This window comes from Tetranychus urticae, chromosome 2, assembly GCF_039701765.1.
Source record: "Tetranychus urticae isolate SD_2017Ah chromosome 2, NJAU_TeUrti_SD_1.0, whole genome shotgun sequence".
NCBI lineage: Eukaryota > Metazoa > Arthropoda > Arachnida > Trombidiformes > Tetranychidae > Tetranychus > Tetranychus urticae.
The window spans coordinates 27496530-27524454 of record NC_142959.1 but is presented as its reverse complement, the minus strand read 5'-3'; the positions used below and the strand labels follow the sequence as shown (position 1 = coordinate 27524454).

Below are 27925 nucleotides of genomic sequence, written 5' to 3'. Positions count from 1 at the left end.
AATTATCATTTTAATATCCAGTTATTCGGGTGATAACTTGATAGGATTGCAGTAAAATGTACACTTAAGTAAGCACGTTGTAAATTGTAAGATTTGATTTTGAATTTGATAATCAAAGATTGAATGAATTCATACCAAAATAAACAATGAAGTCTAGTATTGATTAGCTTTTGTTTGGAATCCCTAAAGGAAAAACTGAAATACAATTGAAATGATTTTAATGGTTATTTGGTTATTATCGAATGTATAAAAGGAATTATATATTTCAACAATAATTGTAATCAATTTTTTCATCATGAAAAAGAGTCACAGAGTAAACATTCTGATGGTTGTCATAATAAAAGGGTTTGCACAGCATAAGTGAAAAAAATTTGTTTGCGTAATAACAATGCAAACCTGATCAAATCGTGAAACCAGAGTAAGAAAATAAATTAATGATACATTTTGTTTTAAACAACAAATTTAGATATTAAACAGTTGAATGAAATTGGTTGATAAGATGTGAAACAGTGCATTGAGTGGAGCAAATAATTTGAATTTGTGAACAGCTATAATGGTTAACTTTGCCAGTAACATTCAGAGGCTTCGTCCATTTCAAGGAGATACATTTTCTTTACGGTTTTGGAAACCTGTTCAATTTTTTCCAAAGTTTCTTTCTCATATTCCTCCATCGATAACCTTGGTTTACTATGGAATGGAAATTCTGAGTCTGATTCATCATCAGAGTTTAATTCATCTCTTGAAATGTAACCATTATCTGTCTGACAGCCACTATCTCGACAAATGGGTGGAGATCCTGAAGATGTACTTTCATTGTCCGATGTATTTGCAAGAGCAGCCTCATCATTGACTTTATCGTCTTCTTCATTAACAACTGGTGATGTGTCAGAGTTTTCAGCTATTGGACTATTTATCAATTGTCCAAGGGAACTGAAGAAGGGATTGATCTTGTTACTGTATGGTATTGGCTCGCGGAACGGTGTTGGAGGCTCTTGAATCATTAATGGGTGTTTAGTTCGCTCCAAAATTATTGCTGTATCTGGAGTGGCTGGAGGTGGTGGGAAAGCTGTTAAATCAATCATGTCTGAACCCAGATAAATTGTAGTATCTGCTGATGGAAGCTCAAACTCATCTCGACTCTCATGAGATCTTAATTTACGTAGAGTCACCATAAGTCCATTATTTGGCTCCATTAGGTTAGGAATAACATCAGGTGTGCTTAGACCGAAACTTGACCCTGACCGACTTCGCATTCCTGGTGTTGGAATCGACACTTTAAGGTTGGCTTTGGCTTTAAATTTTGATGCAGCGTTTTCACTGTTAATAGGTGAAGGTAATACTGAGTTTGTTTCGGTAATTGAATCAATCAGACCATCATCTACTGAAAATAAAAGAATGTTAAAATAATGATAAGATTAGTAAAATGAAACAAATCAATTAACATTAATCATCGTTAAATCATAACAGATTGTTCGCATAAAATTAAACGATAATTTAGCTTAGAAAGTTGAATACGATTATACATTAATAAATGTTTAGCTGCAAGCTAATATAATGTGAAAGACATTCATGAACTAAAGTAATCATGATATAAAATGATTATAGCGAACACCTTAACTCAAATTGTGATTCATTTAATGAAAGCAAACATTAAGATTAAACCAATCAAATGAGTTGGTGAAAGAGTTTTCAACTTGCAGATGTTGATCAGTCATATTACCACCTTGAAAATTCAGATTTATCTAAAAATCAATTACTGAATGAAATGAAACTGTAATTTGATGCTTGCACGCTAATTTAAACGCTTAAATACACAAAATAACTTACTGAATGTACAACTAATCAAACCAAAATATCGTAAAAATTGCCTTAAAATGTAAGAGATCAGCTGACTTAGAAAGTAAAACGACCAGAAGAAAAAGAGGACATGATTATCAAATAACCAATACACATGTAAGCTAATATTTAATCTAATGATAGCTAAAGAGTAAAAATAATGAAATTCTTATTTACCTTTAGTAGCATTTTCACCAATTTGATGAAGCAACTCTAGTGAATCAGCTGCTTTCAATGTAGCATGAGCTTCCAATAATTCCTCTGGATCATCATCGTCAAAATCTTTTTTCGTTGATATACTTCCATTTCTCGATCTGTAACCAGATGAAGCATCATCACTACTGGTCGTTGAAATACCAGACAATGAACCTCGTTTGTCTGTAGATGATCCCGCAGAACCGCGTCGATTAACCGTTAATTCATCTCGGGACATCTCTTTAGATGATATCCTTGGTCTTTTTATTTTATTGTTGAACAAATCAGGATCATATGGCGGTGGTCCATTTGAAAAGTTGACCCACCTTGTTTCACCATTATCTGGATCGGGTGGATAATTCCAAAATGATATTTCAACAATATGATCTTCATGATAATAAGGAGCTAAAAAGAAAAAAGAAACAGAGAAAAGGTTGAAGAGTAAACCCTTTGTAACTGATTTAGAGAGCAACTCAAATGGTTACCGGTGAGTAAAAAGTTTAAACTTTTGCTGTAACTGCTGCTTTTTAAGTGACACAGCAATAGATTTTTGCTTGTATAGTTTATTTGTAATTGTAATTTACCTGAATCACTCCACCATGAACTACCCACTTCCCAGATTACTTTGATCTCTTTATAATTCGGATTATTGAGCTGTGATAATTTGTGATAACCTCTTAAACACATGACAAACTCTTCAACATCCATTTCATCAAAGATAAAGGATAACTGCTGTCCATTGTTACCAGAATTTTCGTTTATCCCTTCCTCTGGTTCTCTTAGAAAAACATCAACCCTAAATCCTAATTCTTCATCTCGTGTAACTCGTACTCGATTAACTTCATCAAATGAAGCCAGTGTTATAGGTGCAGATTGGCGAAGGACTCCTCTGTTCAACTGTGCTATTCCAAATTTAGGACTAATCAAGATGACTGCTCCACATGATGAATCTTTTGAATTTAAAGGAAAGTTTTTGGCTCCAAAACCTGGAAGACCACTTATTATTTCCAAAAAGGACATTTTACACTGAAGTGGCGTATAACCTTTACCTAAATCATTTTGTGTTTGCTTGATAAAATGAGATAACAATTTGTACATCTCTTTACGTTTCATTGCTTCGAGAGTGGAAAGTGGAACAAATGTACTAAGTCCATAAGATTTGTCTATCTTTTTCAAATCAATTTTACCCTGACGACCAATAGATCCTGTGGACAAGGCATGTTGAAGCAATGTTAACGCAGCAAGAGTCAGGGTAGTGTCATAATTAAGCTGAGTTGAATATCTTTCTTGAACAAAGTCGTTACAACTTTGGGCATAAAGGTAATCAAAGCTTACAGGATCAGAGCTCAAAATGCTATTCAAATCTTGAGTTACAAAAGACATTCGTAAGATACAACGTAAATTATGGATGCCTGGTCGAGAAGCAATTTTGTACAATGTATCTTCTGGACTGAGAATAGTTAATTTTGATATTCCATGGGAACGAATATGTTCTGTGCACAAAGTATAATGTTCAGGTCGACGGATAGCCAATTTAGTAATCAAAGAGTCTAAAACCTGAGCAACTGTGGTGGTTGTGTTATACTTGAATGTTTTGGTTTGATTGTTTTCCAGATAAACTTTAAGGACGTTGTGAATTATAGACGTTGGCGAGTCACACGAAGATGAGGAAAAGAATGGATTCCCGTCTAGAGCTAGTCTCTCAGAAAATCGGACTCTAAGAGTGTAACCCAGAGCAAGACGAGCCTTTTTAGCTGTTTCGGTCAACAAAGCTGATCTATGATGATTTCCACAATTGATAGTTGATGGCTGACAAACGGTTAATGTAACTGTTGATTCACAACATTTCACTCGACGTATAATCTCTTCTCTTGGTGCATCAGCCATGTCTACACCATTTACCTTGAGTATTTGGTCGCCTGCCAGAAGCTTACCCTCAGAAGGTCCATCTTCTTTAACGAAGCGAACAATTACGGGCTTTTCTGACCCAGCAACAAACCCAAACCCAAGCTCAGGATCACGGGTCAAAGTAACTTCTCGAGGCACTGGAATTGCTGTATTTGTATTGATAACCTTTCTCGGATCTTCATATGTTGTTGTTGAGTTGAGGTGATTGATAAAATAAGGCTTATTTTCCGAATCGAAAGCTACTTCCCATCCATAAGGAAGACAAAGATCACTATTACCATAACTACAGCATTCCTCCCATAAAGCTTTTGGAGGTAACCAAGAGGTTCGTTTGGTTCGACTGTTGAGATAAAAAGCTCGACCATCTTCATTAAGATGAACTCGAACGTGTTTGGGTAGACGATCATTGATTTGAATTACCCATTGATCTTCTAGACTGGTACTATCATCTAATATTTCACAAGTACTTGGTTGACGATGGTGTGATGGTGAAGGGGAAGGTGAAGAGGAAGATGATGGTGAAGAGGAGGAAGGAGATTCGGACACTGATAGTGATGATGAAGATGATGATGATGGTCGAAACATTAATTTCATCAATAAACTGTTTCCACTGTTACTTGAAGTTGCATTGTGATAACTGCTTAAAATAGCAGTCTTCATGGTTGAAAAATTGTGTTGAAAAATAGTTAACACAAAAACTTAACAGTCACTTGACAATCCAACCAAACATTTAACACTTTTGGAAATTCCTGTCGATGTATGAAAGAAAAGGTAATAATTGTAATGTTAATTAGAGTAGTCAGTTTAATGTTACACTGGAATACAACAGTAATTTAAAACAGTCAAATTCAAAGATTAATCACCAAACCTAATTATGCTCCAATTTCAATGTTACAATGTCAATCCTAGTTAACAATGCAGGAAACCTTTACAAAAAGTAAACCCCTACAGCTGAGGAAAATCAACTTTCATCACAAATCAAAATTAACATATTTTGGATTGTAATTAAATACTAACTTACCTAGAGATTTTTAATAGCTTCACCCACAAAGATAATTAACAAGTTAAATTTAGAAAAAATCAGATGTTGCTCTTTATAAATTCAATAAATTAGCGACTAGCTTCAAAAAAGTAACACTCAATCACTCGTTGAAGGATAACATTGTGAGACAAATTTAAAAATTAAATTAACACTTTACTCTTTTTTACAGATGAAATCAACAGTAACTACAATGTGATTAATAAAGCTTTGGATGGATACAAATCAACTGATGAACGGACAAATGTTAAATGGATTGAACTACAATTTTGTTTCTCTCTCTCTCTCTTCATACATCTTCACTTTTTCGTGGTTCCTCCAACATTTAGCTTCTCAAAAGATGAAAGACACTCACATAACCAACTATATACAGAAAATAGGTCGATGGTCGAAGATGGCCTTGAAGATCTCTTAATTACTACTTTTATCTGGTTAGCTATTTAACTAATAACATAATGAAGCAAAGAAAGAAGCAAGAGAAGAAAGCAAATGTTTTACCACGAAAAGAAAGAAACCAAAGTTGGCCTCTTTAAATCTCTCAACGAACCTGTTCTGACCACACCGGACAAGACATTTTTTAATCAAGAATTAGAATAAGAATCAGAACCAGAATCAGAATAACAACAGTTAAGAAAATGCGAGAACATAATGATCAAGAAGAAGACGAAGAAAAAAAAGACAAACACTTAACTTGTGGTCAAGGCTGTTAAAACCGTTTTACTGATCATCTTAACCATGTTTTACAAATTATAAGTAATAGCTTTATAAATTGTAATATATTTTATATCATTAAACTTTCGTTAAACCCAATTTTGATTGTAAATTTAATTCACATTTAGAAAGTGAAGACAATATTCTGATATTTTTTTTAATATTAACATTTATTCTTTTATTGTAAAATATAATTCTTTCAGTTATTTTAAGAGTTGAATACAATCAAGTTATATCACCTTGACCTGACTTTTGCTGGTGATATCAATGATTGGAATAATTTTCTTGAATTTCTTTCTCTTTACCTGAGTATTGATCATCTTACATTGCCGTCAATTATAAATTAAAGTTGAAAAGAAGCAAAATTGATGACCAATAATCCAATTTACCGAACAAAATAAGCTAATTTTTCTATTCCAATCTATTCAGACAAATGGAAGTAACTTTCTCTTCTCCAACACAAATCAAATTAAATTTAGTTTAAATTGAGACCGAGGACAAAACAAAATTTGCTATTATCATGATAATTATAATTACAAATTTAACTTACAGTTTTTTTCATTCTAAATTGCAGATGAACACAAAATGAGATGTTGGTTGAAACGTTATTGATGAGGATAGAGGTGATGAGTGTAGACGGTTAGTGAAACACTAATAGAGATTGACTATTTTTATGGGAAACAATATCAATTGGAATCCAAATGAGCACAAAACAATGATTGATTCAAATTTAGGTCTTCAATGAACAATTTAAGGTTTGGAAAGACAAAGAAGCAAAAAAGTGAAAACAAAATTAGATTGTAAACTTGAACCAAGTTAAATTGCGGCAACAATTGGGATCAACTTTTTTTGTCATCAAGTAAACGCCATTTCTGTTTTGTCTTTTCATAACAACAAACCCATTTTACTCGAGACCGTAAATTGTTTGCTTGCATGAGATTCGTATACAAAAAAAACGCCGAAATGTTTCCCTAGCGCTTTCATAAAACGATAATAACGTTTATCTTCATAGCAAATTATCTTCCCTCTGTTTATTCATCTTAATATCTCTCTCTCTCTCTGCCTTTTACATTCACTAACCATTCAGCCCACCCTCTCCTCTTAATTTACCTGTTATTGTATTAATGTATGCTTTGAATGGTTGATTGTCTCTCCCTTAGGGTTGAAATGACCTTAACTGTGATTGTGATTAGTTTCCATTTCCTTTGGAACCAGCAATTCCATAGTAATAATATGATTTAGTGTATGTCTTTCCATGTATATATTTATATGTTTAATTTTGTACAGAAAATATAAATAGCATTTTAAACTGTTTACAGTTTTTTTATGACTGATGATTGTTGATTGTCGGTTGTTTTGCTTCCACACTCAATTGTTTATCTGGTTAGTTATTTTACAGTGAAACAATTCACATTGGTACACCAATATCAACACAAACTGAGAAATTAGTTGTTTACCATGAACAGTGATTTGAACGGTCAGGAAGGAAGAGAAACTGTTTATTTCATTTTAAATTTTGTTTTCAGTACATTTTCAATCGTCAATGCTATTTAGTTAATTGTTTTTGATTCCTTGTTCAACCTCTTTTCCATTTAAGTAGTTTCATTAAGATTACTCTTGATATATTGGCATAAAACCTGAAGTTAACCCATTTTTGTAAAATATTTCATTTCCATATCACTTTCATTGTTAGGTTTTCTGGTTAAATTTGGGTTTTATGTGTAAAATTTTTCCTGTTTTTTTCCTTAATTTTGTTTCTAATTGTAATGGCTTTGTTAACAGATCAAAGGTTAGGAGGCAACAATTATTTACAATCAAAAATTCAAGGATAACAAGAGTTAAATGAAAAGTCCGTGAAGAAACAAAGCAAAGTGGTAATTTTAATTTCTTTTTAATCATTCAAATAACCAATCAATATCGATGAATCAAACATCTCCATCGACCAATAATAGCTTTTTAATTAAGTCTGATGGAAACACGGACAATTATATTGTTTATCAATGTTAACGAGGCCATTCAGTTTAATTCAATCGCCTCAATCATTAAACCATACAACCAATCGGATTAACCAAAGAGCTTCAAATTTGTTTATTTCATCCTTTTATCGTCTCTCTAATTATTGTAATTGAACTTGAATTCAGGCCTTGATTGGTATATCCCAGGATTGTCCACTAATTGTTTAACAATTATCTTCATATTGACCATTTATTTCAGGCCTCTTAATGCCTCAACAATTAAGTCTTTACTTAAATTAGGTACAACTTCATTTAATATCCATAGATTGGTCAATATTAACTAGTATTTTTGACCTTAACGTAATTATTTTAGTTAAATATTCATATTCAACGTTTTTGATTCAAAAATAACTCGTATTTTGAATGGGTTTTGTTTTTTTCATCATTTGCTTCATGTACGCTGGAAACGATATTCAGGCTTGTTGATAGCTTTTTTCATCAAACGACTTGATTATCTCCTTCTTTTATATTGTTAATGTAGGTAATTTTAATTTCTTTGATTGATTGCTTCAATTAATCTTTAATCATTTATATAAGTGGATTTGTAAGGCAAAAAATTTGAATGAAAATAAGTCAATGTTGCATGTCAATATGGTCAAAACATTGAACAGAAAATGTAAACACCAGTTTGATTATAACACTTTGATGTCAATCATTTAATCATTTGTCCTTCACTTCATTTAATTTTCAAACTAAATTGCGACCTGAACAATTTATTTATCAAAATAAACCATTCATTGTATACGGTTACATTTAGTTAGTAAGCAATACGAATAAGCTTCAATTTTCTTGTAATACTTGCAGGTTTACAGAATCACTTAACTTGAAAACCTGAAGTTTCACACAAGATAACCAAGTCTAAATTGTTTCATTTCTAATTATAACAAAGTTGGACATTAAATTAGATTAAGAAAAAGATATTAATGAGAAAAATTTGAAATCCATTTTACTTCAATTTCTAGTTCATTTCCATGATTAAGCTGATATCAATCAAAGTATTAATGTTAATATGTGAAAGGTAAGTCATTTTGGTGACAACAGCCTGAAGGCTGACGGATTTCCGGGATTCACTGTTCTGACCTGAATTAGTGGATCATCACTTACCGATTTGGTATTTGGTTATTGATTTATCAAATATTCAATTAAAGTACAATCTGTTTTTGCATCAATAAATATCCATTAAAGTGATTCATCAATATAACCAATACTGAACTCAAGTTGAATCATTACCATCACAGCATCGTTATCACTCTCATCATTCAATCAATCGATTGGCTCAATGTTCAATGTTCATATCTTTTTTAAATGTTACCCTTTTAATTTTATGGTGAAAGAGTTGACATTTAACCTGTTAAAGTCAGCGAAATATCACGATTAGTTTTAACAAATTGTACAATTGTAATTTATAAAAAATATCATTTGGATTTATCCTCATGAGCATGGTGAAGAGTGGAGTTTACTTGCTATGATTTACACGATAATTGCACAAAATAGGTAAATGTTGATCACTATTTACCTAATCAACCAAAAGATAAAACTTAAAGTTCAAATAAAATGACAATTTGATTGATTAATGTAATTATTACCACTAAATAGAGAAACAAATGTTGATACTTTTTCAAACTAACCTCTGTTTGGATCCAAATCCAAATGGATCCAGGACAAAAAAGACTCGCCCAGAACATGTTGTAATGAGAGTATGAGCCCTGTAACTGAAAGTTACTAACTTTATTTTTTTCTTTGCCATTTGTCATCTTAATTGTTTTTAAATCTATCTCATTTAATTGACTGTTTCTGTTAATTTTTAATCTCATCTTAAGCAATCAACCTAAAGATAAAACTGTTGAAAGACAAAACCATCCCATTGGTCTCTCCTTTTTAAACCATTCCGGCATGACGGAATACAAGCTAGTGGTGGTCGGTGCCGGTGGTGTTGGTAAAAGTGCTCTCACCATTCAGCTAATTCAAAATCATTTTGTTGATGAATATGATCCAACTATTGAAGATTCCTATCGTAAGCAAGTCGTAATTGACGGTGAAACATGCCTTCTAGATATTTTGGACACTGCCGGACAAGAAGAGTACAGGTAAGAGAGAATGTCTTTGTTTATGAGCTGGTTTTTTCATTCTTTTTGCTCTCTCCTCTTTTGTTTGCTGTGTGTGTACCTGTCAATACCTACTTTTTTGCTTCACTTTCTTCTCTTTTTTTAATCTTTTTTTAGTGCCATGAGAGATCAATATATGCGCACTGGGGAAGGTTTTTTGCTTGTATTTGCCCTTAATAATGCGAAATCATTTGAAGACATTTCAATGTACAGAGAACAGGTAACAACATTTAATGATAACTAACGTCTCAGCTAAAACACTGAATGCAATGAAAAATTTCACTCATCTTACCATGTATGGTCTTTTTTATTGAATGTCTATGTTTTCCTATTGCATTCTCTGATTTAAAAAATAACTAATTATTTCATTTATCCTCCTTTATTTGTTTCTCATGCTCTCTTCATTCTCCTATCCTTCTCACTCTTTTCCTCTCCCTTTCTCATTTCTTTTTTATCATCTCTACCTGTGTGTGTATATCCGTTGATCCTATTTATCGTCAATGACGATTTTTAGATTAAAAGAGTAAAAGATGCAGACGATGTGCCAATGGTATTAGTTGGTAACAAATGTGATTTACAGACTCGAGCTGTTGACATTTGGGGTGCTCAAGAAGTTGCTAAAAGCTATGGAATTCCATTTGTTGAAACTTCTGCCAAAACTCGCCAAGGTGTTGATGATGCATTCTACACACTTGTTCGTGAGATCAGGAAAGAGCGAGAAAGGAAAGGCAAAGATAAGAAAAAAGAAAAGAAAGGTTCTCGGAAAAAGAAGTGCTACATTTTGTAACTATTTGAGAACCTTCTTTGTCTTTTTGTTTCCTTCTCTCTCTCTTTTTCTCTCTCCCACTATCTTTATCTATTGACGGCTTACCTATCAAAAAACAAAAATCCATACGGCTGTTCGTTTGCATATTCACCGGCATCGGTTATTATCGCCATTGCATCAGATTTTTAAATATCATCGAGCTCAAAAGCTTTCCGCATACCTATTTCTTTCAATAAAAACAACTGTGTGTCAATTAAGTATTTAAACAAACAATTAATAAACAAAATAAGAAGAGTTTCCGAAAAAATATCGATTAAAATTACATATTTCTTTTAAATTCAATTTCGTTATTTTTGTAGTTTTATAACTCCATTTTTTAGTCTTTTCTGTTATCTTGAAATTATTTTTAATATGATAGCAAAACAACACCTCCAATTTGATAAAAATTATTCGCTTAATGCCTAATTAGGTTTAAATTGTTGGCCTGGTACTGGGATTTTTTTATATTAAAGATCACATACTATAGTTTATCGGTTAATTTGACACCACGAAAAAAGTTTATCACAATCGGTCAAGTTTCTCTCCCATAGAATTTAAGATTTCTTTTTTTGATTGACATATGGAAGTATGGTGATTATAGGTGCCGACAATTGATTGGGCATTTTGTTTGGTTTTGGCATATGAAAATTTTGAGTGATTCATGATTCAAGTTAAATATCTAATTTCAAAATTTGTTTTTTTTGTTATCTTTACTCAGATGATAAGTTTTCTCCTAGAAAAAAGGAGAGCAAATATATATATTTATAAGCAGGTTAATTGTTTCTTCGGCATAAAGAGAGATGAAGAGGTTAATTAACCTTAAATCAGAAATGGCTTTCTTTCTTTTGAGCACATTAGGATCACAATGTTCCGTTGATAGTGGCTAACTATCTTGACTGAGCAGACGTTTGCTTTAATAGATCATTACCAATAGATTTGCGTCAGTCGATTGATTTGATGGTTACTTTCGTCCTCAGGCTCTTTTTTAATCCTTGTCTTGTTATATCAAGTTAATATCTTATAACATCATATCTTCCGATGGCGGTGGAGTTGGTGGCAAATGATTAGATTCTGATATAGATAAATTCTTGTTTTCAATTTGTCCTATTGGGATTTGATTTTTTTCGCTAACACTTGCATCATTAATTTGGTCACTTTCAGTATCTTTCATCGTTGCTACTATATTATTACCACTACTACTGTTTCCTTCTTGCGGACAATCACTAGAAGACCAGTTATTAGATGGATTAGAAGGCCATGAAAAGTAGCGACTTTGGTCGGAAGTGTCTTCTGTTTTCAAACGATTAGTTCGAGAGGCAAAGGGGTTAACACTGGTATCCATTTTGCTAGGATGGCTTTCAACGGGAGATCCTAACTGATGGAATGAATCCATTTGTTGAGTTAAACTTAAAAGTCCCCCTTCAGCAACTGTGATTATCACCCAAATTATCTCTTTAGATTTGATGAATGAAAAAAAGGAAAAACAAATTAGTTCATAAAATGATTACACGGCAAACTTAGCCGTTACAATAACTGGGTTGACAAGACGAACTAGCGTCAGTAAAATTACTAACCTCCAAAAAATTGACCAATAGCCGTACTCATTCTCCATTGTCCTTGGTAAATACCAGATTGAGCAGGACTGACCATTTCTAAAGATACATCAGCCATCTGTCCAGGCTCCAAAGGATCTACCACCACTCTTTCACAATTACCCATTAAATGACCATTTATAAACCGTAAAGAACAGCCTGGTGGCCATTTTTCCGTGCCTGAAAACAAAAATAATATAGATGATAGACTAAACAAAATAAGACTTTGGAGTGTTTTGACAAACCTGAATTTTGAATTCTCCAGGTTTTAACGAATCGAGTATTTGGAGGTACTTCTTCGCCTTCACCAATTGTTACGTCTTTAATGAAACTCATGTTGGGTAATGCTTCCATTCCAAGCTCTCTAGGTGCATCTAAATCGAAATAAGAACAGATAGCTTGTTGAAGATTCCTAAAAGAGAGAATAAAATGAATATAAGTGTCAGACATTTAAACGAGGCTCAGGTTATTGAAGAAACTAAAGCTTGAGGAAATTATTATGCCAAGATAAGCTGATAGTAGAATTTTTTGTTGCCAAAATCTCTTATGTCTAACACAAAAGTCATTGACTTTTTTACTGTTTTTTAAATGCGATTGTGAGAAATATTTACCAATTGTTCATGTCTAAGAAGAAAGCACATCCTTCTGGTGACAATTGGTTAGGTGAAAGTAATTTTTGGAATTGATTGATAAGAACATCTTTGTCTTGAGTAGCCAGACAAGAAAACTGTTGGAGAAGAGAAGACTCCAAATCAACCATATCACCATTGGCACCTTGAACAGCCATTTTAGAATAATCAGAAATAGTATTAGGAAATTATCTTTATAACCAGAAATGGCGCCTTTTGAATAACAAAAATTAAATTTGACAACTGGTTCCTTATGCTCTAAGCGCAAAGCGAGTCTAAAAAATAAAAAAAGAAAAAGAAAAACATCAATTAGTATTCAAATATTCAAGAATGAAAAATGGGTTATTATGAATATCAAAGCATTTGAGTAAAACTTTCATACTAGCTCACAACGATGTCTCCAGTAACAATTTCTTTCATCTCCTACAGAATACGCGAGTAAATTAGGCTAAATGATACAAGAAAAGTGCTACAGTAGATAATGAGCTCAAAAATCTTTATCTAAAGTCTTAGAGCCTGTGATTACTGTAAAGACAACTACATTTAAACGAGTTAATCTTGAAGTTTCAAGTGCACAGTTAGAAGGAGAACATACCCAAACAAAGACAACAAAAAAAAGAAGCTAGTGGAGCCAAAAAATGGGAAAGAAAGAAATATTCAAAACTAAGAGATTTTAAGATCAAATAAAACATACAAAGAAGATAGAAAAATAGGTGAGCAAAATATTTGGACAAATACTTTGAGCAAGGTTCAGTAATGATTAAAAAACACTACCATAAATAAGAGTAAATAAATAACGGTTAGTATATTGTAAACACACAATAACAACGATTTAACAGCAACAATGGTTTGAATGAAGCCACACAGATTTTTTTGATGACGATGGTGTTGTTAACGATGATGATAGTGACAAAATATAAAGTGTTGATGTAGATGAAGAAAGGGGATGGCGAAGACGAACAATACCCCAAAAGCCAGATGAAGTATTACAAAAAAAATTAGGCAATGATTTTGACAACAGATTAAAACCAGTCAACTTATATATATAGACTTAAATATAAAAAATTTATAATAAAATGTAAAATAAAAATGAAACCAGAGAGAGAAAGAAAGACAGAAAGAGAGAGCAGAAGATAAAGAAAAGAAGAGAGAAAGAAAAAGAAAGAGAAAGAGAAACAAAGCGTTGCTTGAAGGATAATCACCGTAAATAGTAGAGCTTAATTGTCTTGCTGATTTAATTATTAACGAAGAAATGTCCAACTTGAAAAAATTAAAGAATAACTAATTAGGTTTTAATCAAAATAATAGTTTTTGAATTTGAAGTGCCTTTGCAATTGATACAATTTGTTGATACATCGATACATTACGTCATGACCTTACACAGAGCCATCTATGTTTTGGACCAGCAACTGTTTACCCGTAAATTTAAATTTGAAGCTTTTACCCGCTTTCGCATTTATTTCCATGGATACACAAAATTAGGGTCATTATGTAAATTATTGATGGCGCTTTTTCAAATCATTAGTTAATTTAATCAGAAACTTCATGTTAGAAAATTTCAATTCTAAAATCAGTTAACAAGTTTATAAGTTAAATCCTGGATAAATCTTAAAGTCTTTATGGATTGTGTTTTAATTGTGTTGCTGTATTTTTTATTTCAAAAGAGGGTAAGGTCCTAGGATTGGTAACACTGGCGTGGCTTCACAAGACTTTTAAATTTTTATCCAATGGAATTAACTCTGAGTTTCTTGGTGAGTTGAAGTTTTATTGACACTCTTAAATTCATTAATATTAAATTATAGTTGATTATGCTAGTTAGATCGATATGCCAATAGTTAGATCGGCGAAGAAATTAGAGTCAACCATGCTTTACTCACTTGCAAAAATAATGATTAACCCGCCAATATGCCATAGTCTTCTACCAAAAAAACCAGGATATTATAAAGTAATCAGTCATCACTTTGTCACCTTCATTTCCTTAATCTTCAAGCCACCCTTACCCTTTACTTTTGTTAACCGCGTTTTCTTGTTTTATTTTTCATTTAAGGCTGTCCATGATCAACTATTTTTAAATATTAATGAATTTAAGAGTGTCAATAAAACCGCAACTCACCAAGAAACTCAGAGTTAATTCCATTGGATAAAAATTTAAAAGTCTTGTGAAGCCACGCCAGTGTTACCAATCCTAGGACCTTACCCAAAAGAGTAAAAAGTTGTATTTGCTAATCAGATATCAATTGATGTTTATTTTAATTTTACATCATTTCATTATTAAATTTACTCTTGATTTTTTTAGAGTTGTGTTGATTTTCAACACTATACCAGCAAATTTTAAGCCTTCAATTGATTTTCATTTTAAATTGAGTTTTGATTGTTTTACAATGGACTCTAGATATTCCTGTTGAGTGGATGCCATTTAATGATGGGATTAGGACTTGATTTGATCATCTCAGCCCAATGAACTGCTCCATTAGGTGAATTACAATCGCCTAGATATATTTTACCAAAATTATGCCGAGTGTTTAATCCAATGGAAGTGCGACCAATTAAACTGATAACGATGTTAACATTGTCAATCGCTGTGTCTTTAATGTGAACATGGAAACTGTCATTGAAATCAATGGCAGAGTAAGCTTTCCTGACGGGACTCTTCTTGCTTCCAATCCTTTTTTTGCCTAAAAACAGCGAAACCTTTGGGTAAACTAATAAGAGACAATTGAGACAATTATTGACTTGTTTAAAGATGTGAAAGGTAAGGATAAATACAGTGTGTAAATACACATGTTAAGTTGAACACGACACGTTCATGACATGAACATTTACAGCTTTAATCATTATTAAGTGATGAATTCAAATAACAAACTTTCTATTCCATTTTATAATTTAGCTCACCTGATGTTACATCTTTCACAGCCAAACCTCGAGCTTTCATTATAGTCAATGTCAAGGTTGCTTCAGATGCTCGGTAACACAAAGACACTTGTAATTCACCAGGAGATGCTGCAGTTTTTTCCTGAAAGGACAATCAAATTATCATATTAGTCAGGTAATTAAATATATCCACAAGATATAGAAATGCAATTTGGTCAGTTGTTCAAAGTCTCATCAAAAATCCATAGAAATTTCAAATTTGATGAAAAACTCATCTTTAGCAAAATGTTTACTGGCATTGACGCAAATGGAATATTTTGTGGAAAAATCTCAATGAAAACATTGTAATTTCCCTTTCCATTGGTATGCTAATCAAGTGTTAATTGATAGTTGGTTTAACCATGAACTAGATTTGTCAATATAACTCTGAAAACATTCACTTTTAAAGCTAATTCATTAAAAAAGACAGGGTTTAGGTTGGACGGTTAAAATAGATCAAAATGTTAAAAATAAATAGCTTTTAAGTATTTCTAGAACCTGATCTTGATTGATTGTTATGGCAATTAAAATGAATTATGAGAAAGCTGATCACAGATGAAACAATATAACCAATTTATGATTGCCATTCCATAGGTTTTTAATCGCAAATAATGAATGAAATGAAAAAAAACTGAGTAAATATTGATCATGAATATTTCTTGCGACTTAAAAGCAGGCAATTTATACTTACTGTTGACAAAGTACATAGTATTTCATCGGTAATAACGTCACTCGTAATTCCATTCTGTATCCCTGATTGAGTTATACTGTAGACACATTGACCAACAAAGTATTTCCTTGAGAAACGATCATTATCAACTATAGCAATTTTCAATTGTATTTCATCCAGATTATCTTTTCTTGCAGGGAAAACAAAGAGTTCATTAAAAACTGGATTACAAGTGTTTTTATGAACCTTGGTTACAAATTTAGGATCATTGAAGGGTAACAATGTTAATTTTGCTGATGGATTAAGAGATGAACGTTTTTCACTTTTTGGCAAATCACTTGCCGATAGTAGAGTTACCAATAACCTCTGTCGATTCAAATTATAATGCAAGACAAATATAACTCGACCAATCCATTTTTCGCTTGTTGGTAGCTGTACGTCACTTAAACCCATTAGACCTCCTCTTGAACCGTACAGAGGAGGGTTGATATCAAATGGAGAGAGACTGTAATTTTGTCCAGTTAGATGACGTTGTCGGGTTCGAGCCGGAGTTGACAGGTATTCACGATCTGAGCCAGAAGTAAAAGGAATACAATCTGAGTCAGTAAAGGAGTCATCAAAGGAAGAGCATAACAAAGTTCCTGGGACAGTTATCGTTGGAACCACAAACTCAATTGAATGGGAAGGTTTAATACCCAGAGCGAAATTTGACCGAGAACCAGGGAATGATGATAAGGATGTTTCAGGTGTTAGATGGCGTAATTCACGTAATTTACGGTTGCGTTTGCGAATCCGCTGATAGATTAAAGTAAAAATAAGAGCAAGTATCACAAATCCGGTTGCCGATAGAAGCCAAGCAGTAAAAGGTGAAGTTAACCATTGGTAAGAGGCTAAATAAGTCTTGGATGGAAATGAAGAATAGCCAAACATCGAGAAGCTGCCATTGTTGTTGTCACTATTTGCATCTGGTATTTCAGATAAAAGTGCAGGAGAAGAACCTTGAGATGATGTGAATTTGGAAACAGTATCAGAACTGGAAGAGGAAGAGGAAACTGTTACCTCTGATGTTGTTGAAGTTACAGTTTGGGAGAAGGCAAGGTTTGAAGTTGATGCATTTAATTTATTGACTGTCGGAGTTGAATCTATTGGAGTTTTATTACCATTAAAATCGGTATTGATTGGGTTCACTGATGATTGATTTACTACTGGATTGCTTGGATTCATCTTTTGGAGTTAAAGAAGCTAAACATTTCATTCATAATTGTACGTCTCAGAGGTTAAACCTGGTAACAGAAAATCACTCAACATATCATGTAAATATTGGCCTTTAATCCGTTTTTCTGGTGGATGATGGTTCAAGAATAACGATGTTTCAATGGAAGGTGATTGAGCGGTGATTATCAAGTGCAGGAGGGAAAAGTAAATCTGTGAAAAAAACAATTGGGATTCTGAAAGCACAGCAAAGGTTTCCCTTATTGATGGCTAAAACAAAATAAGTTTTGATTATGGAATGATCAAAGTAATGAACACAATGGAGGTTACAGGCAGCTGAATTGTCATGTTAATGATGATGAAAAAAGGGAGAAAGAAGAAAAAGAAAGTACTGTTAAAAGTAAACAGACTCCCTTTTAATTGTACATTTGTGACATCAGCATTATTCACAACTCTATCAACATCGTCATTAATTGTTAAATTGATAGTTACTTTTCTTTATATTGTCTTTCTCTATTAAAAAAGAGAAGATTCTATGGGAATAAATCACTATCTACCTTTTTTATTGAAATAATTTGATACCAACCTATCATTAGTTATTTATTAAGTAAATGTTGATATACCAATTGATTTGAAATTTACCCAAAGTCACTCTATAATGAACCAGACAAGAGTACATTTAATCTTGAAATGTATCGGTATTACAAGTCCATGTATTTACATGAAAATTTTGTTATTGTTGTTGGTAAAGATGAAAACTGTTGTGATGATAAACGAAAAGAAAAGGTAATAACAGAGAGAAGATAATTCATTACATGATTGTTTCTTTGTCTATTGAACAATCAATTCATTTTGGAATGTCAAATAAAACTTTACAGCTTTAACTTCACTTGTATCAATAATAATTTGATTACCAGTAATATTACAATATAAACAAGGAAAGAAAAGGCAATTCTTATTTAATGATGTCAAATCAAATTTTACCCTTAACAACGATTATCAATCTAATTTGTGCAACCATCATCAACCCACTTTATCCTTAAACTGTGGCCCTATCTTCACCCTTATCCCTGTTAATCAGGTTTGTAACCTCAATTGTTTTTTCACAATATTTACAGAGATATTTGAATGGTCTGATTAATGTGTGATTGGTATATCAAATCAAAATTTAGGGCGTTAGGCCATCAATTTGGATTGAACTTCAAATATTCCGAATAAATTAACATGAGAAACGATCAATAAGCAAGCAGAAAGAAAATTAAGTTTTTTTAGTTGTTTAGTTAGTAGTTAATCTTGTTGAGTATGAACCTCATACTGTAATGTTAATTCATGATCTATCTACGACTTTAAAAGGTTATGATGACTGAATTTGAGTTTTGCTAACCATTTTATTTCAGGTTTAAAATATTCAAATACTGATTCTTTTCTGGAATTTAATTTATGAAAAACTTAACCAGATCAACACTGATTTTCAGAAATCCTTAGCTTGATTTAGTCTCCAATTATTTTCATAAGTCAAGGTGTAGATCAAAATATGGGATTTATCAATCCCCTATAAACTACATTAAATTTTTGGTTCGGTGATCCAGACTAAGGATGAAATTTTTTTCTCGAAGCGAAATTTTTTTCATAAAATTCAAAACATTAACCAATTTTGCCTCCAAAAATATCATGAGGTACAGCAGCGCACCCTTCTTCATAATAATAATATCACAACTATGATAACTCCTCCAAAAAGTCCAGACTCAGTGCAAACTTGTAGAAATAAAAAGTTAACAGCAATTGATTACTCTTCTGTTTACCAATGCTTTATTTGTTTTGAATTAAATTGGGATTAAGTTCCTTTGATAATTTTGTGGATTTATAAATTATAAATGCAAAGGTTAAGGCTGATTCTATCTCTAAAGTGAATCGGTATTTTGTGTTGTTATATTTTCAATGTCTATACATTAAACTATGTGTATTTTGTGAAGTCTATTGAAAAGCCTGAAACTTAGATTGTTATTTTTGTTTTAAATCTGATTTTCGATCTGTTGAATCATGTATGAAGAGCCTCCACCGCCTTATTCAGCTGCAACGGCTCCTGGATCATCACAACCTCAATCTACGCCTTGGTCTGGTTCACAAGGCAAAGCTCCTCCAGGTATGCTTTTGTTTACATTTATACCTATTCATCTTAGCCATAGAAATATTTTTAATACAAATATCATAGCAACTAACTAACCTGTCATTGTCTAAATTTCAATGATTTTCAAGTAAAAGATGATAATTCTTTGCATTGACTATAATAGGGAAACTTGTGTTTATCTAGTGAATGATCAAATCAAACACGTTAGCAAATCGAAAATTCATAATTGTCTAATCAGCTTCTGGTTCATTCTCAGATTTCTCTGAAAAGATATCTGAATTTTCCAAAGCTATCAGAAATTTCTAGAAATCGTCGGTGATTATCGATTATTTATCCACACTCTTCTAATGAATCTTATTTCTTTATACAGCTTTTCCTGGTGGTCCGATTCCCGTGAATGTGATTCCCCCGACAAATTTTGGAGCTGAACCTGGTTAGAAAAAGCTTTTATTTTTAATTTATCCAGAGCAACCTTAACAAATGGAGGATACAGAATCAAAATGATAATTGATTATTCAAGTAGCTAACATTCATTCATACCATTGAATCATATTTATTTTAATGACTTCGTTAATTTAGAGTCATATTTCATGTTGCACACTAGTTAGAAATCGGATATTTTATTATTATTTATTGCTCCTATTAAACTAAGCATTTCAGTTGATCTTATCAAGAAGGTCGTAGTTTTGAATGATTATATTTAAAGAAGTTTATATTTTCAAGTTTAGAGAGACAATCAAAACAGTTGATTTTTCTTTATCTTGGATTACTCTCAACTTACTAATAATTATTTTGTTATTTCTATACAGTTCCAACAGTTGTTTACAATATAACTACATTCGATTTGAGCTCCAGTCCTTACTCACAACACACGATCTGCACAAATTGTCGAGCAAACGTTGTTACAGAAACTTTACCTGCTCCTGGACTTTTGACTTGGATCCTTTCTGGAAGCATATTGCTTATAGGATGTTGGGCCGGGTGTTGTTTGATCCCCTGTTGTATCCCAGAATGTCAGGATGTTGAACACAGATGTCCTAACTGTAAAACCAAGCTTGGATTGTATAAGCGACTATAAGCCAAGTACCGGTCAATGGTATTCAGTGTTATCATGTTGGTCTTAAGATGTTTTTATGCTGATTATTTTAATCGTCAAACCAAAAAAGTTCATTCTTATTTTATCTCTGAGACAGTTTACAGTCTAAACTCTAATATTTTGATGCTTTAAAGTGCTTGAATTGCTTGTTTTCATATGTCTCACAATTTTCTAATTCAAAAAAAAAATGAAAAAAGCATTATTTTAGAGACAATTTTAAAGCTAAATTTAACTTCTATACTTCACCATAATTTATCATTTATTCATGTATTAGAATCAGTGCTTCATTTTTTCTCACGCCAATTAATTGAACTCACATTTTCATGTATGTATTATGAGTTGAGTTTGTCACAAAAATTGTCAGCAAAATCGTGTATTCTGACTATTGAACCAAATTTTATCATTTAATTTTGGACAAAGTATGCTTGACAATATGTCCACCTAGACTTTTATCATCAAATATTAAATACGTTTATTTAATTTACAAATAATCAATCTTGTTCAAACTTAATTGATCAACACCGCTTGTTTTCAACTAGAAATGGTTTTAATGATAAATAATGAGTGTAATCAATGTAATAGATCTTTCCTAGTCAAATACCAATGAACTGCCTTCACACCCAGTTTCATCATTAATAGTTTTGATCTTGAATGTTTTAATCATTTGATTGTCGTCTACTTCATTTTTATCTTTTAGCGTATAATTATGACAGTTGATAATGAGTGATTTTAAACAAAAATTCACTTCACTTAACATCATGAAATTGATTACTCAAAATACTCGAAATGAATGGTCAAACGTTTGCATTAATAAATCAGATCAAGAAATAATTTTTTTTATATATAAACTTGGTTACATTTCAAAACAAGTTAAAAACATTTCGTTGTTTGGTTGATAACAAATATCAATCGTCCTTGATTGGCCCCATTCTTATTTGGTCGATATTGAAAAGTATTATGTATATTTTATAGTAATTTGTATTTTTTTTGGTTTTTTTTTCAATTCATTATGAGAGAGGGAGTTTTGAGAGTTGGAAAAATGTGAGTAAATGCATTCGTTTTACAGCAATTTGTGTTGCTTCTTCTTCCTGCCCTTAAAGGAATGAACTCAACAACCTTTTCTGTGCAATCCTTTGACCAATAAAATGTAAAAATGGTCTTTAAAAAATTTAGAAGAAAAAAAGACAATTCGATAGGAACGATTAGTCAGGTTGCACAACAATTTCATTCATCGTTTCGATGCCACAGTAGCGAGTAGAGCACATTATATCAAACTTGAATCCAAAATTATTGTCCCGATAAATTTATCTTTATCATCATTAACAACCCGAAAGTAACATCTGAAAATACTGATGATATAAAACCAACGATAGGCAACATAAATTTCTTTTTTTACAAGTTAATAGCCTCTGCCCATGAGGTTATTTGGAGAGCCTGGAGAGCTTAAGATCACAGATAAAGAAATGTCTCCTTAGCATGAAGATTGTTGAAATTCATTCTGTAATCAAAAGAAAAGAGAGAATCAAATTAGTCGATTTGGTTAAACAAAAAGTAAAGAGTAAAATTACCTTAAGAGCTCATTTTTACAACCCATTTCTTCCATTTCGGACTCTTCTTTTTGGATTTCTAAAAGTTAAATATTTATTAAACAAAAACAGTTGATTAGTTGAATTGTAATGTAAAGAATGTAAATAACTTTAAGAATAATTTATGATAGGAAAAGAGTAAAGCAGGCGACTTCGGGTCTCGGGACAGGTGAACCGTTGATGGTAAAAGGATTGTTTAAAACCAATGTATTTGGATAGTTAAGAAAATATTTTTTAAGTGATTTTAATGATTTATTTTATTGATTTTGCGTTTCTTTCCGCTGAATGTTTGTACTTTTTTTGTAGCGTGTTTACTTAATGTGTAAGGAGTAATGAGGATGATAATGATGACGACGATTGTAGATGATATTAGAGGAAATGACTGACCTTGGAAAAAGTAGTTGAAAGGTAGAAATGTTGATGGACAACATCGATTCCGAATAACTGGGCCGTTAAAGGTCGGAATAATATTTGATATCAACCGTGATTATATTATAGGGATGCTCATATTGTTGATAACTTGGCCTGAAGAGAAGTGAATGGAATATATATCACGGATTTGAGTTGATTGATTGATAGGATCATTATACCGATATGATTATAACATATGAATTATCATTACTAAAACTTATAAATAATAATTTATCTTTTCTCCTGAAATCCTTGCATTTATCTCAATCTAAATGTCAGTTTTATTGAAACTTATAATAAGAAAACATTCCTTATTATTATTTATAATTATTGTAAGTTCTGATAATTTGATGTGACGATTGCGTTTGATCGGAAACTCTATACAAGCTTTCCGATTCGTTAGCAATCTTCATAGAAACATTTTCTAGATAAACAATAATATTGATTAAAAGTAAATTACAGATTAGTCTAACAATTGAACAAACGTCAAAGAAGGGTTAGACAAATAATCAAATAGCTAAAGTTAACAGACAATTATTTCAAGACTAAGGGAAAAAGCTTACCAAGTCACTAATCAACAACCAGAATGAATCTCTCAGTCAATTTTTAGTCATTGATCTTACCTCTAATGTTAATTGTTCCAGGGTGATCAGAGTTAGTAAAGTTAATTAGTACAATTTGAGATTCTAACCCTCTGCGTGCCAAGGTGGATTATTGATAAACACGAGTTTTATCTCCAACAGCAGAGTACAACTTTCTAGATTGTTATGGAATTACATTTTAAAATATTTCTTTATTATTACAGGAAAACTCTAAGCACGATATTAAAGCTAAGCTAAGCAGAAATAAATTGCAGCAAAGTCTAAAAATAGAAGCAATATGAATGCAAGAAATTAATAAATAACAAACCTTAGACAATTAATGAAAAGTTTTGCCATATAACCTGAGCGGAAAGATATTACATAGAAACAGTGAGAATGTTAAGCAAAATAAATAACGAAGAGAAAGCATTTACTGGAAAATAATTGAGCTATAATCATGGACGAGATTAAAAATAAAACTCATTTTTAAAAGGGTTTTAAACGAAAAGAACAGCTATTCCGTTTAAATGCACATCCATTTGAAGTTGGTTGAAAAAATGACGATTGTGCAGAAAATTATTTCAAACAAATTAAATATTGGTCACAAACAGTCCCAAGCCACGAGAGCAAGAAGCAACGCAATGTAGAGATTGGAAAGAAATTTTCTAATAGCATCCGATCAGCGCAATCGTTTTAGATTAGTTTAATTTTGTGTTTTAGGTGTTATTGACATCATCCTTTGGTTAATCAAAAGATGAAAGTCATTAAGAAAGCAATCTTGCTTACCTCATCATTATTATCGGTCTCTTCATTAACTTCATCGACTTTACCATTTTGCTCCTCTTTGCCATTCTCTTGAGCGGGCTCTTCTATCAGTTCTACTTTATTATCAACATCTAATTTAAGTTGAAGCTCATCATTTTTGGCTTGAAGATCTTTTATAGTTTTTTTAAGATTATCCACTTGAGATAGGTTACTTTCAAGAACACTTTTATCTTGTTCCAATTTATCTACCAGCTCTTGCAATCGTTGACACTCTTTCGTTGCATTTGTAGACTGTTCAAAAGCTTCTTTAGATTTTTGCTCCAATACTTTGAGGTACTCATCCTGTAATAATGCAAACAAAAGAAACATTAGCATAAGTCATAAAAATTGAATATTCAATGAATGTAACTATCAATTGAATTGCTAAACAAAATTTACTCACCGTTTTGCTTAATGTGTCTTTGAACTTTTCAGCTTCAGCTTGAGCTTTCTCTAGTCTGTCTTGTTCATTCTTTAAATTGCTCCTAACTGTATTCAATTCTAATTCTAATTTTTCAACTTGTGAATTATCAGCCTTTTCAGCTCTTAATGTAACTAATTCATCAATTAACTGGTCCAAACTTTTAAAAATGTCTTGTTCTTGTTGATTAATTTTAAGCAGCGATTCTTTGAATCGAGCCTTTTCAGCCTCAAGTGAGGCTTTCTCTGAAGATATTTCAGAGAGTTGCTTCTCTACAGACTCTTTGTCTTTATTAACCTTTTCTAATTCTTTTTTGAGCTGCTCCTCAAAAGCTGCTCTTGATTTAGTCAAAGCTTCATTAACTTTGACTTCACTCTCTTTCTTTACAAGATCCAATTCTTGTTTGATATCATCAGCAGCCTTATTAGCTCGCTTTAATTCTTCTTCATACCTTCCTCGTTCATTGTTCAAGTTATTAATCTCATCTTTAAGACGATTAATGATGCCATCTTTTTCTTCGTCTGATGAAGCCTTGTTATGCGAAGCTTCTTGTAAGCGTTCTTTTTCTTGTTCCAATTGGCGAATTTTCTCCCTCAGATTTTTCATTTCATCTTCACTTTTCTTTTCAACCATTTGTTTCTCTTTTTCGATCATTTGTTTTTCTTGTTCAACCTTTTGCATTTTGTCAACAGATGATTTATAATCTTCCAACAAAGCAGCTTTGTTAGCATCATGTTGTCGCAATTGCTCTTGCAATTCTTTCAGCTTTTTTTGTAGAGAATATTCTTCATTTTGTTTAGTATTGTTTTGTGCATTCAGAGATTTAATCTGCTCACTCATTTTCTCCATATTACGTAGAAGTTCCTCGTTGTTTTGTTGAAGAGCCTGTGAATGGCGTTCCATTTGACCTCGTTCAGCTCGTAGACGTTCAATTTCATGTTGAAGACGTGGAATACTTTCCAAATTAGCTCTTTCTGCTTCCATTTGTTGCAGTGCCAGTTTCAGATTGACAGTTTCTTCGTTAAGTCGTTGAATGGCAATATTACGAGCTTGAAGATCAGAATCTTGTTCTTTCAATTTACCTTGCAATACTTTAGTTTCCATTCTTTGTTGTTCAATAGCTTGTTGCAAAGAGTTTTTTAAATTGTTCAATTCTGTCCCATGTTGTCCCAATTTTTCTTTGGTCATAGCATGAATACTTTTTTCACGCTCTAGATCCAAACGAAGTTCCTTCATACGAGCTCGAGTTTGCTGAAGATTCTGAGACAATGTAGCAGCCTCTTGTTCCTTTTCATGCAATTGTTCTTTAATGGATTCCATGGGATCATGTTTCTAAAAGAATGAATAAAAGATTAAACAATAGGCAAACATTAACTATTAAAATTGATACCACATAAAAATTAAATTGTCTCATACCTTTTTCCATTGATTAGTTTCATCACTTTGCTTTCCAAGTAGAACGTTGATCAATAATTGAATTTCTTCACTATCGAATGGATGGTTATTAACATGATCCATCAATTGCTTGAAAGACAAATCATAATCCAAACGTCCTAAAAAATAATGTGTTGCAAATTAAAACAAATTTAATAAATTTAATTACTAAATCATTGACTATGCTGTCAAAACTTACCAGAATCAGTTTTAGAAGAACTTTTCGGTTTCTTTGCCTTTTTGCCTGGTGAAGCGAGGTTACCTTTAGCTTCTTCAGATTTAACAGTTTCTTCAACGATAGCTAAACCATCAACTTGACGACTTGCTGATGCCTCTTTAACACCAGCATCTAAAGTGTCACGAGAAATTTCTTTAGGTTTGCTTTCTCTGATTTCCCTGTTTTTTGGTTCTCGGACAGGTTTAGCATCACCAGCTTCCTTCTTTGATTCATTGACTGGAATACCTGTTCCCTCCACGCCTTGTTTCCCCTTATTTTCCTTACCAGCAGCGCCTTTAAGAGTATCCTCCTTAATATTACTCACTCCAACTTGAGCCGGTTCTCCAATATCGCCTTTTTTGCCTGTCTTAACCTTTTGATTACCGGTGCCTGAGGTATTGCCTTTAATTTCACTCTTTTTCTGGTCAACCGTGTCCTTTACTTGAGTTTGGACAACAGTAGCACTAGCTTTCTTTTTAGATGGAGACACTGGTTGACTTTGTGATACAATTTTGTTTTCATCTGGAGCTGGTGACACTTGCTGGGAACCTGTGTCACTAGAAACCTTAGAAGTGTTAACAGGTTTAGGCTGTTGAATATCTTCAGATGATTTCGCCTTTGATTGATTAGTTGGTGGAGTTTTTTCAATTTTTACTGTTGAACCAGAGTTAGCAGGCACATTGGCACCGGCTTGGTCTTCAACATTACTAGCTGGTGGTGCAACAGCCAATTCCTTCTTCTCAACGGTTTTAGCTTTCACTGTTTTATTACCTTCCTTTTCGGGGATACCTGGTTTAATTTTTTCACCACTACCCCCACCCTTAACGGCCTCATTTTTCTTTTTCTTTTTATCTTTGTCTTTATCTTTATCCTTATCCTTCTTGTCTTTCTTAGATTTTTTATCCTTTTCACTTTTTTTACCTCCACCGCCCTTAATGTCACTGCCGAAGTCTAACAAGGTTAGTTTTCTCTGTTCCTCAATTGCTTCATCGAAAGTTTTTTCTTTGATAATAAAGACGGAACCAAGATAGACAGCAACTGCTGAAACAAGGGCCACGGATACACATATTGATGCAGTCAAAAGATCAACTTCCATATTTTCTTGTTTTTTCAGATGAGACAAAAAAGTGAATAAATTTTAAATAAACGTTGAATAATTTTAAAGAACACAATAATGAAATGACTTGTTTAAATAAATGCACAACAGAAAATTAAATAAATTATATAGAAATTAAAGTGGAAGAGGAAGATCAGTTGAATTAAGCAAGGAGAAAGGTTAGGTGGTGTCAAGTGATTTGAAGTATTGTAGTGTAGATTAATGCACAAATTTTCCAAAAGGTAGAAAAGCGAGATGAACACAATTAAATTGGATAAATGCTAACAAAAAGAGATTAGGAAAGAAAGGAATTAAAAGTCAAAAAATTTTCCAATTTCAGTAAATGATGAGAGTAAAGCAAAATATGATGAGGAAAACAACCAAGGGTGAAGATGGTTATGGTGATGACGGTGATATAGATGATGATGTTGAAAAATAATCTGCCTGTAACCTAAATAGGTTACCACCAAATAAGATTAACAATTAAACTGGTATAATATTGGTTAATTAATTGTGACAGACAA

General features: G+C 32.3%; 6 protein-coding genes and 2 long non-coding RNA genes across 17 annotated transcripts; 4 read left to right on the top strand and 4 right to left on the bottom strand.

Moving 5' to 3' along the window:
• Positions 1–201: 201 nt before the first annotated feature.
• LOC107360378 (uncharacterized) lies at positions 202–6675 on the bottom strand. 3 transcript variants are annotated; one of them, XM_015927017.3, is made up of 4 exons: positions 6240–6675; positions 2616–4688; positions 2014–2436; positions 202–1381 (listed from the first exon to the last, which is right to left on the bottom strand). In XM_015927017.3, the coding sequence occupies exons 2-4, from the start codon at positions 4597–4599 to the stop codon at positions 558–560; spliced, it is 3231 nt and encodes a 1076-aa protein (XP_015782503.2). In that variant the 5' UTR covers positions 4600–4688; positions 6240–6675; the 3' UTR covers positions 202–557. The 3 variants fall into 3 exon arrangements, with proteins under 3 accessions (XP_015782503.2, XP_089123790.1, XP_015782505.2); XM_089267664.1 differs by having other exon boundaries at positions 202–1378; positions 6240–6640; XM_015927019.3 differs by lacking the exon at positions 6240–6675 and having other exon boundaries at positions 202–1378; positions 2616–4726.
• Positions 4569–5788, top strand: LOC112538667 (uncharacterized). Its single transcript, XR_003081944.2, has 2 exons — positions 4569–4710; positions 5151–5788. It is a non-coding gene; the product is annotated as an uncharacterized LOC112538667 (long non-coding RNA).
• A 2739-nt stretch (positions 6676–9414) lies between the features above and the next one.
• Ras85D (GTPase ras-like protein 1) lies at positions 9415–10912 on the top strand. Its single transcript, XM_015927024.2, has 3 exons — positions 9415–9791; positions 9927–10029; positions 10324–10912. Exons 1-3 carry the CDS (start codon positions 9598–9600, stop codon positions 10594–10596), a joined length of 570 nt encoding a protein of 189 aa, XP_015782510.1. The 5' UTR covers positions 9415–9597; the 3' UTR covers positions 10597–10912.
• A 234-nt stretch (positions 10913–11146) lies between these two features.
• On the bottom strand, positions 11147–14161 carry LOC107360379 (protein ILRUN). 6 transcript variants are annotated; one of them, XM_089267665.1, is made up of 6 exons: positions 13610–14161; positions 13431–13498; positions 12818–13110; positions 12452–12618; positions 12189–12386; positions 11147–12066 (listed from the first exon to the last, which is right to left on the bottom strand). In XM_089267665.1, the coding sequence occupies exons 3-6, from the start codon at positions 12991–12993 to the stop codon at positions 11633–11635; spliced, it is 975 nt and encodes a 324-aa protein (XP_089123791.1). In that variant the 5' UTR covers positions 12994–13110; positions 13431–13498; positions 13610–14161; the 3' UTR covers positions 11147–11632. The 6 variants fall into 6 exon arrangements, with proteins under 6 accessions (XP_089123791.1, XP_089123792.1, XP_015782507.1 ...); XM_089267666.1 differs by having other exon boundaries at positions 13431–13457; positions 13610–13840; XM_015927021.3 differs by lacking the exon at positions 13431–13498 and having other exon boundaries at positions 13530–14161.
• An 872-nt stretch (positions 14162–15033) lies between these two features.
• On the bottom strand, positions 15034–17639 carry LOC107360377 (synaptotagmin-1). The gene is made up of 3 exons (XM_015927015.3): positions 16437–17639; positions 15728–15848; positions 15034–15537 (listed from the first exon to the last, which is right to left on the bottom strand). Exons 1-3 carry the CDS (start codon positions 17637–17639, stop codon positions 15224–15226), a joined length of 1638 nt encoding a protein of 545 aa, XP_015782501.2. The 3' UTR covers positions 15034–15223.
• Positions 15445–18191, top strand: LOC149094260 (uncharacterized). The gene is made up of 3 exons (XR_016198740.1): positions 15445–15587; positions 15723–15881; positions 16613–18191. It is a non-coding gene; the product is annotated as an uncharacterized LOC149094260 (long non-coding RNA).
• A 1193-nt stretch (positions 18192–19384) lies between these two features.
• LOC107360376 (lipopolysaccharide-induced tumor necrosis factor-alpha factor) lies at positions 19385–21342 on the top strand. The gene is made up of 3 exons (XM_015927014.3): positions 19385–19770; positions 20126–20188; positions 20565–21342. The coding sequence occupies exons 1-3, from the start codon at positions 19668–19670 to the stop codon at positions 20831–20833; spliced, it is 435 nt and encodes a 144-aa protein (XP_015782500.2). The 5' UTR covers positions 19385–19667; the 3' UTR covers positions 20834–21342.
• Positions 21343–21658: 316 nt separating this feature from the next.
• Positions 21659–27925, bottom strand: LOC107360374 (uncharacterized). Of its 3 annotated transcripts, XR_001568288.3 has the most exons (7): positions 26288–27925; positions 26071–26207; positions 24637–25986; positions 24216–24536; positions 22825–22962; positions 22420–22477; positions 21659–22349 (listed from the first exon to the last, which is right to left on the bottom strand). XR_001568288.3 is itself a non-coding variant. In XM_015927013.3 (6 exons), the coding sequence occupies exons 1-5, from the start codon at positions 27399–27401 to the stop codon at positions 22421–22423; spliced, it is 2979 nt and encodes a 992-aa protein (XP_015782499.2). In that variant the 5' UTR covers positions 27402–27925; the 3' UTR covers positions 21659–22349; position 22420. The 3 variants fall into 3 exon arrangements, 2 of the variants coding, with proteins under 2 accessions (XP_015782499.2, XP_089124102.1); XM_015927013.3 differs by lacking the exon at positions 22825–22962; XM_089267976.1 differs by lacking the exons at positions 21659–22349; positions 22420–22477; positions 22825–22962 and adding an exon at positions 23622–23791.